General features: G+C 36.2%; 1 protein-coding gene across 1 annotated transcript; it reads left to right on the forward strand.

Moving 5' to 3' along the window:
- Positions 1 to 10,217: 10,217 nt before the first annotated feature.
- On the forward strand, positions 10,218 to 12,649 carry LOC121738721 (palmitoyltransferase ZDHHC16). Its single transcript, XM_042130947.1, has 5 exons — positions 10,218 to 10,353; positions 10,524 to 10,671; positions 10,779 to 10,970; positions 11,241 to 11,496; positions 11,753 to 12,649. The coding sequence occupies exons 1-5, from the start codon at positions 10,301 to 10,303 to the stop codon at positions 12,253 to 12,255; spliced, it is 1,152 nt and encodes a 383-aa protein (XP_041986881.1). The 5' UTR covers positions 10,218 to 10,300; the 3' UTR covers positions 12,256 to 12,649.
- Positions 12,650 to 12,934: the final 285 nt, after the last annotated feature.

Raw genomic sequence — 12,934 nt, forward strand, 5'->3', positions numbered from 1 at the left:
TCCCCAAACATTTCCCCAAAGATACTGTTTCCCCAAATTTTCGCCTAGAGTCAAAATTTTCCCCAGAATTGCGAAAAAAAACCCCCAATCTGGCAACCCTGAATACCTATCCAATTGGAAGTGTTGCCAGCTAATCAACTATTCAAAACATTTTCCCCCTAAAAGGGCTCATTCACGGCAGGACTGCATGGCAGTCCTGCAGTGAATGGGCCTCACTGATTGGTTCACACTCGGTACTGATGGGTATTTTTTTCGTTTATATACAGAAAAACGATCACTGACCTTATTCCTCGAAATGTTTTTATAATGAGCAAAATTTAAAAAAAATGGACAATCCCCATTCCATCTTAAAGATGGCTTTCGGATATTAGCCGCGAGCGACTGCGACCGGTAAAAAATTCAAATAAAATGCTACTTTATGACATAGAATATAGGTATCATTTTCTAATGACATTTGCGTACTGGCGACCCATGCTGCCGCCGCGCGCGCACGGCGACGACGTAAAAGCTAGTGGTTGAGTAAAATGAAACCTAAAGCCTATGTCATAAAGTGACATTTCGTTTGAATTTTCGTCCGTCGCGGTCGCTCGCGGCAAAGATCCGAAAGTCTTTAAGGTTGTTATTAAAAAATATATTCCATTCTTCATTCATTGTGTGAAGCATGGGGGAGGTGTTCATATCACTGCATAGAAAATGAAATTCAAATTCAAATGTCTTTATTGCCAGAATGTTGTTGATACGAGTATAAAGGTCTTATTCACTACTTATAATTCTAATATTCTGCCATAACAATGGCGTGCAATTAAATTAAATATATAAGTAATATTAATTAATACCCACATCTTACAAAGAATTTTATATATAATTTGTCAATTGAAGAAATATATTATAAGCTTCATATAAAACAAAATACATTTCAAATTGAATAACTATACAATAATAATAATTACATTACATAGAAAATATTTATGTCATAAGAGATTTTAATTAATTAATTTTATTGCATCATACATTGAATTATTGGTCTATAATTGTCAAATTTAATTAATTTTAATAGATAATATATATGTTATACATTGCATTATTTTTCTTTAAATGTCATATATTCGTTTAATGTGTAAAAACAATTGTTTAATAGCCATTTAGTAATTTGTCTTTTAAAGTTACTTGCATTTAATGATTTAAAATTATCTGGTAATTTATTAAAAATATTAATGGCGTTAATACAGTACACATTTTTCCTATATACATCCATGTGGCACTGTGGCATGTACAGTTTATATTTGTATCTTGCTGTAGCACTTCTATTGTTGACATCAGCATTTTTTGGAAAGTAGTGCGAATGTTGCTTAACAAAAACACAAATATCTCTTATATACAAGCATACCAAAGGGAGGATCTGTAATTTCTGAAAAATTGGTTTGCAACTATCTAATGGGGAAGCTCCACAGATTGCCCTTACACACTTCTTCTGAACTTTAAATGCCCTATCAATTTCAACAGAGTTTCCCCATAGTAGTAGCCCATATGAGAGTACAGACGAAACATTTCCGTGGTATGCACAACGTGCTGCTTCGGTCGAGACTTTTAGACGTAATATTTTAATTGCGTATATAAACTTGTCAATTTTATCGCATACATGGTTTACATGATCCTTCCAGTCACAGTGTCTATCTACAATGATTACTAAAAATTTTGCTGAATTAACTTCTTCTATAGCAGTGCCCTCAATGTTAATATTCAAGTCAATAGGTCGTGTTCTATAATCTCTAAATTGTATTAATTTTGTTTTATTTATATTAATTTTTAAATTATTATTATTAAGCCATGTCATGATTTTTGAAATTGTATTATAAATGTCATTTTGAAAATAATTTATATTTTTACGCTTAATTATAGCCGTGGTGTCTGCAAATAAAATTGTATATTGATCTGTTACGTTAGGAAGGTCATTAATGTAAATTAAAAAAAGTAACGGACCTAGTATGCTACCTTGCGGGACCCCGAAATTATTAGGTAAAAAGTCCGACCTGGTAGTAGATTGAATATACCATGCAAATACAAGATATAATAATAGTGAAACAGAAAAAACCAGAACAAGCAAATATGTACAGCAAAATTTTGTTTCTTAGCCTTTAAAGATACACAGAGTACATAAACATAAATACAATATAAAATATAAATATACCTATTAAATATAAAAGGAAGAGAATTCATAATATTACAACTAGAGCCTAATGTGATTATGAGCAATGAACGAGCATAAGATGTCTATAAATGGAGAATATATTAACGATAAAATAGATTTAAGATTAGTGGGACGAGGAATATTAGGAGGAAGATAATCGTACAATGAAAGGTTGTTTTCGCAAGCAAAAAATATATGGTCTGGAGAGCCTTCATCCAAGCCACATTCACACAATGAGCTATCCCTCACCCTTATTTTATCTAGAAAAGCGCGCCTTTCCACTATAACAGCTTCCCGCCTTTTTTCTTGACAGGTATTAAATTATGTTAGCGTGTTCCTAAACTGTTACCAGTATACTGGCCTGATAGCTTAGGCCAATGAACGCTTAGGTTTAACTTTAAGATATTAGAAAGAAAGGAGGAACTTATTTCTGCTTACGACAATCGTTTTATTTATTCGAGTCTATTTTTTACAACACAATAATAACAGTTGCTAGGATACATAAGAATAATAGACAATAGTTCAAAACTATATATGCGACCTTCTTAACATTCCCTCTCCTCTGAAGCAACTGTTCGTTATCTGTATATTCCAGCTAGCTTGCACAGCTCCGAAAGCCTCGGCTTGAATAGCGGCTTTGTCAAAAAGTCTGCTAGTTGATCATTTGTATCAACCTTCTCAACTCTTATGTCCTTTTCTAGGACACACTGCCTTATGAAAAAATGTCTCAGCTTTATGTGCTTTGTGCGCTGGTGCGTTTCATAAGGTGGATCATAAGCCAATCTTATGGCGGATTCGTTATCTATGTACAATGGCGTGCTCTCTACCAGAGTGTTAGCCTGCATAAATTTGACGATCCGTCTAATCCAAATAATCTCTCTGGCGGCTTCGCTAGCTGCTATTATTTCTGCCTCTGTAGACGATATAGCGACAGTAGTCTGACGTTTACTTTGCCATCCTATAGCACCATTGGCGTTGAGGCAAATCATGCCGCTGGTGGAGCGTCCAGTCGATTGATCACCACCGTGATCAGCATCACTGTAGCATTCTATGCCTTGGCCCGCAGTGGAAGACTTGTACGTGATACCGTACTCTATGGTGCCTTTAACATAGCGTAGGATTCGCTTTACTCTCGCTACGTCTTCTGGTGTTGGGCTATCTAGCTTGCGTGACACTATTCCAACCGCATAGGCAATATCTGGTCTAGTGCCAACCATCAAGTATGAGAGTGCTCCAACTACTTGTCTATATGGAAAGTCATGATAATCATTTTGATCTTTTGAAGCTGGCACGCTGTCTTTTACGATCGGGGTTACTGCGGCTTTGCAATCCTGCATTCCAAACCGTTGTAAAAGCTTCTTTGCGTAACTTTTCTGATCAATTTTGATTGAGCCATCTGATTTCTGGTTTATTTCTAAACCTAAGAAATAGGAACCGTTACTCGTCGTGATTTTAAATCTTTGCCGCATTTCGTTCAGAAACACCTCAGTTTCTATTGAACTCGCTGAAGCTATTAATCCATCATCAACGTATAACGCTATCAGTAGCTTTCTCTTTCCCTCTCCTCTTTTAAACAAGCAGGGGTCGCTCTGACTCTGTTTGAAACCAAGTTTGAGGATGTGTTCAGTAATGGTGGAGTTCCAGCATCGCGGAGCTTGTTTAAGTCCATAAAGACTCCTTTTAAGCTTGCAAACCTTACCATCATTGTTTGAGTATCCTTCAGGAGGCTTCATATAAATCTCCTCTTTTAATGTGCCATACAGAAAGGCGGTTGAGACATCAAACTGAGATAGAGACAGGTTTTCTTGTGCAGCTACACTTAGTAGTGCTCTTATGGTGCTTGTTTTTGCAACAGGGCTGAAGGTTTCATAATAATCCAAACCTTTTTTCTGTGAAAAACCTCTAATTACAAGTCGGGCTTTATATTTATCAATCGACCCATCTGGATTCGTCTTGATCTTAAAAATCCACTTGCTTGAGATTGCTTTTCTGCCTTTAGGTAAATCTACCATCTCCCATGTCTCATTTTCTTTCAGAGAATTAATCTCATTATCCATTGCCTTTTTCCACTCATTTGAATCCTTACATGTTATTGCTTCCTTAAATGTGTTCGGCTCTATCAGTTGTTCATCGTTAATTGAATTCATACAAACGGTGCAGACAAAGTCTTGATATTTAGCCGGTGGCTTAAGATTTGATCGCTCTCTTAGCATCATCCTACCTTCAGCTTCAACCTCAGATGCAGTCAGTGGGGTGTCTGCCCTTGACTCACTTGCATCGTTGACTTCATAGTCTGCTTCGATGTCATCGTGAACATCTTCATCAAAGGATTGTTCCGTCTCAGGAAATGTCTGTTCTGCCATAGCCATGTCATCTTCAAAAGCAGCTCCATTCTCTGCACGCGATGGTTCAGTAGCACGCTCTACTTGCTGAGAGGGCAGTGCTATACCTTCATCGTGGCTTGTCAATGGCTGCTGGTTTTCTATGACGGCCGGTCTAAAACTTTCAATTTCACGAGGTATGACGAAGTCAAATGTGGTGTCAGGTCTTTTATCAGCAGTACTGTTCGGTGTGGCTATGGGCTCGTCAGATTCTTCTGGATGACCGATTAGAGGATTCTCATCAAAAATCACATCTCTCGAACGAATCAATTTGAAGGTGCTGCTGTCCCATATACGGTAGCCATCATCAGCATCATAGCCGATAAGTATACCCTTCTGTGCCTTCTTGTCTAACTTCTTTCGTCTTTGTTTCGGAACATGTGGATAACAGTGGGATCCTATTATTCTTAAGTGGTGTATTCTGGGCTTCTTCTGGTGCCATAACTCATACGGTGATCTATCACCTACAGTGGTAGGACCTGTCCTGTTTAAAATGTACACCGCTGCAGATACCATTTCAGCCCATAATGCAGGAGGAATTTCAGCATGTGCGTACATTAGACTTCGTGCCATTTCCACAACTGTCCTGTTGTCCCTTTCAGTTGGGTTCTGTTGTGGCGTATAGGGCATAGTCAATCGTTGTACAATTCCTTCCTTCTTGAGAGTAGTTTGTACTTTCGCGTTGACAAACTCTCCGCCATTGTCGCTCAGTAGTTCTTTAATAACAACTCCAGATGCTTTGACTTCAGCGAGCATGAGCAGCAACTTTGCGTGTACTTCAGCTTTCTGTTTCATAAAATATACAAATCTGTACTTAGTATATGCATCTTCGAAGAGGACGAAGTATCGTAAGTTTGTGATAGAATATGGGAAGGGCCCGCATACGTCTGCATATACCAGTTCTCCGGGTTTTGTCGCTTTATCTCTGGTCCCAAACTTTAGACGGTGGGATTTTCCATAGATGCATCCTTCACAGAGTTCTTTAGTTGCTGGTACTTTTATGGCAAATTCCTTCTCTATCACTTTCTTAACGTGACTCTTATTTTGATGTCCAAATCTTTCGTGATATAGCTGTAACAGATTAGAGGTTGTGGACACATGATTAACTCGTACAGTTGGTTGTAGACATCTTAAATTTAGTTTATATAGTCCTCCAAACTTGCTGCGAGTACCAATCAGTTTCAGCTGTCCATCAATCTTTATTGTGCATTTTTGTGTGGTAGACTCAAAAACGCTTTTGTCCGAAATATCATGGGTGGCGAGGACTGAGAATAAATTCTTGCTAATGCCGGGTACGTACCATACATTTTTTAGTAATATTGATACTGGTTTACCGTTTATATCAGCCTCTGCGAGAATATTTCCGATGCCCAGGGCTTCAATACATTGGCCATTCGCGCCAGTCACTGTATGACGGCTCTCGAAATATTTAAAGGTCAGGAAGAAGTCACTCCGATTGGTCACGTGACTGGTCGCCCCATTATCAACGTACCAATTTAAATCCTTCTTATCACCAAAATCTGGCTGTATTGACATTGCCTCTGCGGTCTTGGATTCCTTGGGAGGTTTTGGAGGTTTTCCATCCTGGATCCACCGCTTGCAAGTTTTTACCCTGTGACCCTTATCCTTGCAGTAGTTGCATTTGAGATCTTTGAAATTATTCTTTTTCTTATCACCCCTCTTGGTTTTCGCGTACAATGCTTCTGCAGATGTGTCGTCAGTAACTTGCGTGTCTGTCTGACGCAACACTCTCTCATGTGCGCATAGCTGACTTGTCAGATTCTCGACTGAGCGTTCCTTCTTTGAAATCAATAGCCAACTGGCCCTAAATCCAAGATATTCAGGAGGTAATGTGTCTAATATTTTACATACAAGGAGAATTTCTGGTAATTTTGCCTCGTTCTGTAGTTCTAAACACAATTCACTCCAGATGTTCTTTAAAATTGACACATGTGTAATTATGTCATGATCTGGGTCCTTTTTGTAGCTGAAGAATTTCAGGCATAGGTCGTATGTCTTGTCTACACACGTACCTCCATAGATGCGCTCAAGTTCATCCCACATGTCTTTAGCAGCATCAAATCGCAGAAACTTTTGCAAAACATCATCGGACATGTTTGTCGTTAGCAAAATTAAAATGGCGCTGTTCAAATTTTCAAAACTTTGAAGTTCATTTTCATATCTAGCCTTTTCATCGCTAGTTGCCGTAAGCGCCAAGGATGGTCTTATTTTCTTACCTTCAAGGATATCTAAGCCACCCGGCATTGCTTTGAGGACAATGAAAATTTTGAACCTCCATGTTTTGTAATTCTTGGAATCTAATTTTCCAATTTGAATCTTGCTCGCATTTAATGCTTGTTCCATTATTATTTCACGCTCTGCTACCACTTTAAGATATTAGAAAGAAAGGAGGAACTTATTTCTGCTTACGACAATCGTTTTATTTATTCGAGTCTATTTTTTACAACACAATAATAACAGTTGCTAGGATACATAAGAATAATAGACAATAGTTCAAAACTATATATGCGACCTTCTTAACATTTAAGATATTTTAAATTATGTCACACTTGACAGTACACTAATATTTTTTGGAAACACAACCCATATGTAGTCAGTGATGCCAACCTGCAGATAATTTCAGATCGGTGAGGAACCGATAGAAAATCTAGAAGTGTCTATCCTTACGCCATCTTGTTAAGATTGTTAAAATTAAAATTAAAAAATATAAATGAAAATCCCTCATTGCAAAAGTTTAAGTGCAATGATATTATAGAAGAACTCAAAGCAGATAAATTATGATACTACTGCGCGCGTTGTGAAGATTCAAATACGGCCCAACTGGGCCGTCTGCGGGGCTAAAATGGTCGTTTTGGAGAATCATATTATGAATCATGTTATGATTCATTTTTTTTAATCGCAATTTATACGTGGGCGGTGGGAGAGCCATACTTCGGCACGAATGGGCCGGCTCGACCGGAGAAATACCACGTTCTCACAGAAAACCGGCGTGAAACAGCGCTTGCGCTGTGTTTCGCCGAGTGAGTGAGTTTACCGGAGGCCCAATCCCCTAACCCCTACCCTATTCCCTTCCCTACCCTCAACTATTCCCTTCCCTTCCCTTCCCTACCCTATTCCCTCTTAAAAGGTCGGCAACGCACCTGCAGCTTTTCTGATCCTGAGAGTGTTCATGGGCGACGGAAGTTGCTTTCCATCAGGTGACCCGTTTGCTCGTTTGCCCCCTTATTTCATTAAAGAAAAAAATGCAAGTCTGCTTGCAATTCATGTCGTAATTTGTACTAATTTGACATTTGTCAGTTTGACAGTTTTGACAATTCATTTGCTGAATTGATTGAGAGGAATTGCTAAATGTGACCATTTTAGCCCCCCTGTTGTTTAGTATGCATCGAGCGCAGTCACGAATGTGCCACGTCTTGTCTTACCTAAATAAATGGAAAGTGCCGTCGTGTGTGTTTCGAAAATGTACCAAATAAGACTCGAAAGTAAACAAAACACATGGAATCCCTTACCACATGTCTTGTATTCAATAAATACCTCGATTATTTACATTTTCCATTATTTTTTCGAACAATCTGGAAAAAATTGAATTTTCGTCATAGGCTCATAGAGTCTGGCTAGCGAAAGATGTGACTGGCTTTTTATTCCAAAAATGATTATGGTAACACTGTCACTAACGTCATTGTCACCTATAGCATCTGTTGTACATATTATGTGTCAAAGTGAAAAATATTTCTATGATTTACGTGATTTTCTAATTTAAACATGACGAAAACTTTGAAAAGAAATTTGCGAAAACTGCTTTTTGCTATGATTAGTAAACAAACAAAAAAAAATGAAAAGGATGCAATTTTTAAACAAAAACAAGATTGTTTACATGAAATATCCCAGTGCCAGTGCATTGGTGAGTACAGGTAAAAGATTTTCATACTTTCTAGCTCAGGCGAAGAAAGAGACAGCGATAAGGTTTTGACTTTTGACCAATGACCATTGAGATACTATTTAAAGGAGAGGGCCTTATATCGGTGTATAAGCGTCAATAGCGTATAATGTTATGTCCTACCTACTAAGACATAACAAAGGAGTCGGTCTGCATATTTCATGTAATAAAAGTTTCAATAAAGTTTTTAGTGAACATTTTATACTAGTTATTGTTGAGTTTTGTTGTTCCGCTAAATAATAAACCATAAGAATGGCCAAGGAATGATTTAACATTAAATACGTAAGTTTTGAACAACGTTTTTTGGGCTTTTCAATCGGTATTTTTGTAAGCTAAAAAAATAATTTATAAGTTTAATAATCCCTTATTCGTGCTATATATTAAGGCATTAGGTTGGTTTTAGTTCTGACTTATAATTATTGACGTTGACATATTTTGACAATTTAAATAAGTTTGCACAGTCTATGGTTTGCACCATTTACTTGTGGATTTCATATACTTGGATCTGAAAAGAAATTAAAATTTCTTTAATGTTTTACGAACAATTTACGAAAGACATATTACAGAACTTAATTTAAACTTAAGGAAAATTCTACGAAAGACTAGGCGGTATGGTCGAAAGCCTACAGATTTTTTTTTTGGACCCAAGGCCTGCGCCTTGGGTGCAAAAAAAAAAATCTGTCAAACTGAAAACTGACAACTGAAAGAGTTTTGGCGGGCATGTCATTTTCAAACTTCTTCTACTTTTTATTGTTGGTGTGGTTTTTATTATTTTTTCTCAAATTGTATTATTTGGGTTTTTGATGTTAAAATATTAGCCATTAAATATCCGTTATCTTGAACAAGTGCAGGTAAGATGTTGTCAAAAAGAAAATGTTATAATTCCTGTGACATTTGGTGTGAATATCGGTAAATAGGGCTTATTCTTCCGTGAATTTTAGCTAAAACATCGTTATAATAACTTTATCATCCTATTCATTGGAATATTATTGCGTCTTTTTCAAGTTGAAATGTATCAAGTTTTACATTCTTTTGCCCAGTTTTGTAGCAATTATTGATGGTATTCCCTGGTATTACCATAAACCTATACAGTATATATTATGTCTATGGGTAAATATAAAAGAATTGGCTTCGGCCTTCACTATCATTCATTAAATAGAGAAAACATAGAAATGGCTGTATGGGCAACGCTCCCTTTGCCTGTCCCGACCGGGACGAATTAACAAAAAAAAAAATGTCTATGGGTATTACCATAAGCCTATAAGACAGTATATATTATGTCTATGAGTATTACCGATAGTTGTCTACCCTTATGCCATCTTGTTACTAAACTGGAAACTGTTTGACAATCAAATTTAAAAAATAGGAAAATCCCTCATTTAGGTATCCACCATAGACTTAATATATACTGATATACTGTAGCATTATAGGTTTAAGGTATCCATTTTGTGAAAAAAACTTTGACTCCATAGAGTATAGTAAAGTATGTCAACGTCAATGTCAAAAAAAGTAAATCTGTGGCAGATTTTTAAAAATTATTTTGTAATGCCGTAAATAATAAACCTGATTTTGTTTTAATTTTTCTACTGATTGAAAATAAAATAGTATTTAAACTCTTTGTGAATAAAGAATTGTTTGATTTATTATTTCCAAAATATATAGGTATTTATAATTTAGAGGCCTACTCAAAACTCGAAACATTCGATTTGTGATTCATAAAATCTTTTCCCTGAAATTTATTGCCGAAAGAATCTAAATAATAAATAGGCAAAAATGGTGGTCTTGCAATGGCGATTTCGTTGGCGAGAAATATTTCGAGCTATAAGGTAAATTATATTGACTTTGAGCTATAGGTAAACTTACACTCACGCCCTGTTGTGTATTTTATTTTACATCTGTTTTCCCACTCAGTTTATAATAATAAGTATCTTACATTTTAACAACATGATAAAATAAGATAATAAATAAGCAACTACTTATTTTTTGCTTTTTATAGGACTTTTGTCTCATGGAGGATATCACAGATTATGCTTACATTTCGATCTCTCACATATAATGAGCACATGAGCCAAAGCTACTTGGTTGATTGTTTATTGGAGCCAATATATTGGTTTGTTGACAATTTTGCTGGATACTTAGGAAGGGTAAGTTAGAATGTGATATTTTGCTTAATGGGTTCCCAGGAGAATCAAATTATGATGCTGAATAACTTTTGTAAAATATCCCCTAACATTAATAACAATCATTTCAGGTGTTTGTTTTTTGTGTGACTATTTTGACAAGTGCAGTAGTTGCAATAGCCTACTGGGTGGGTCTACCATACTGGTGGCAGAAGAACCCTTATGTAACTGTATTTTTAGTTATATTTGGTAATTGGCTGCTTCTCAATATTGTATTCCATTACTATATGGGAGTGAAGACTCAACCAGGACATCCGCCGCATGTAAGAACCTTATTTTTTTTATAATGTGCAGAAAACAGAATATAGTAAGAGACTTACACAACTACGACTAATGTGTTGTGTTACAACAACACTAAACTGACTTTCTTTAGTTTCTGCTGTGTTTTAACAAGGTCTAAAGCATGAGAGAAAGAACTCTGACTCAACCTAATTATAACTTATTTAGTATTCACATTTCAATACCTATAAGCTCATCAATAACAAAAAAATACTATATTGCATACTTTAATTCACTTTATATATAAATTTTAGGGTTCTATGATATCAGAGGCTGCCAGTATTTGCAAGAAATGTATATCTCCCAAGCCACCACGAACACACCACTGTTCGGTGTGTGATAGATGCATACTAGCCATGGATCACCACTGCCCTTGGCTGAACAACTGTGTTGGATATTACAATGCTAGATATTTCTACCTGTACATGATTTATATGGTAGCTGGAGTGCTGTTTTTGATCATTGCTGGGCTTGATTTGGGCTATCAAGTATTATGGGTGAATGATACAGGCAAGCATATTATGATTTATTCTCTTACAAAATTATTACAACTTAAAATTGTGTCTTCCAAACTCTTCTGAACGCACATCATTTTCTAATTGATTGTATAATGAGTTACAAGGAATTTACATTATATTTTAACTGCTTACTCTATAGATAGATAGTGTAAATATTTATTTTGATTTCATAATACTTGAACTGTTTTTTAATACATAATAAATAATAATACTGTGTGTGATTTAATTTGTCAATATTGATATTCCAGGTGGTATCATACCCAACAATGACCCAGATTTAATTGGGCATCCAGTGCGGATGAACAAAAGTGGTGTGTTGGTGCCTGTAAAGGTATTCGTTGAATATGATTCTTTTAATTTTCCCCGAGAACATGTTCTGCCTACACCACCCATTACTGAGTGCCAACGAATAACAGCACATCCCTGGAAAAGGAAAGCCGTAGTTTTTATGGCCATCACTTGTGTAGCAGTGTTATTTGCATTAGGAACCCTAACAATTATGCATGGGCAGAACATAAGTAGAGGCGAGACAAGTGTGGAGGCACATATTAATGCGCAATTGAAAAAGACACATAAAAATAAGTTTCGAAATCCGTACGACTTTGGTAGACGAAAAAACTGGCGTTTGTTCTTAGGCTTGATACAGGGTAGGAGTTTTATAAGGCATGTGTTGCTACCTTCTAGTCACGCTCCACCTGGATCGGGCCTAGTGTGGCATACCGTCCATAACACTTTAGAAGACTGGCCTTAGTAGATTTGTAGGGTTAAATAAGTTCATTCCACTATAGGTGCAAATTAATTTGCAAAGATACATACTAGACATTCTGGACTGCTTTTCCATTAGAGATCTGCAGAGAATGTATTTTTAAGATCTAATTGGAGCACAGTGCTGAGCGTTCAGGCAAATAAAACAATCTTATTGTTTCCTTGCAATGTAGCTACTAGATGGGTGGAAATGTACCCCAAGACATGTTGATGTGTATGCATAACTTTGTAGGCTTAGCTTAGCCTTAACCAATTCTGGTAAAATAAAAGATTTGATAAAAGCAATAATACAAGGTACCTTTAAAATATTATTAAAATTTATAGTTAGTACTATAAACACAAATGTCTAGCTATTTCCATGATAAAGTATATTAAGTATATATTATAACAATTTACAGCCGTTCCCAATATTTGATCTATCTCTGGTTTTGCCCTACTAGAGATAGGAATAGCTCATAATTGACATAAAATATATGTCTCTAATGTCTAATGTGAGCTATTCCTATCTCTAGTAGGGCAAAACCAGAGATAGATTAAATATTGGGAATGGCCATTAGTTAGTGGTTATTAAATGTTGGGAAAAATAATTTACCATCATACAAAAGTGCTAACTGCTTTGGTGCTTTTACTGCCAGCTAGAATACTTAATAATAATATCTATGGAC

This window comes from Aricia agestis, chromosome Z (assembly GCF_905147365.1).
Source record: "Aricia agestis chromosome Z, ilAriAges1.1, whole genome shotgun sequence".
NCBI lineage: Eukaryota > Metazoa > Arthropoda > Insecta > Lepidoptera > Lycaenidae > Aricia > Aricia agestis.

What these genes read in the sequence shown, in the direction of transcription:
- LOC121738721 (XM_042130947.1), top strand. Translation starts at nt 10,301, where the DNA reads ATGGTGGTCTTGCAATGGCGATTTCGTTGGCGAGAAATATTTCGAGCT. An exon ending in AACCAGGACATCCGCCGCAT is followed by an intron (nt 10,971 to 11,240) that starts GTAAGAACCTTA and finishes TATAAATTTTAG; the next exon opens with GGTTCTATGATATCAGAGGC. An exon ending in ATTATGGGTGAATGATACAG is followed by an intron (nt 11,497 to 11,752) that starts GCAAGCATATTA and finishes TTGATATTCCAG; the next exon opens with GTGGTATCATACCCAACAAT.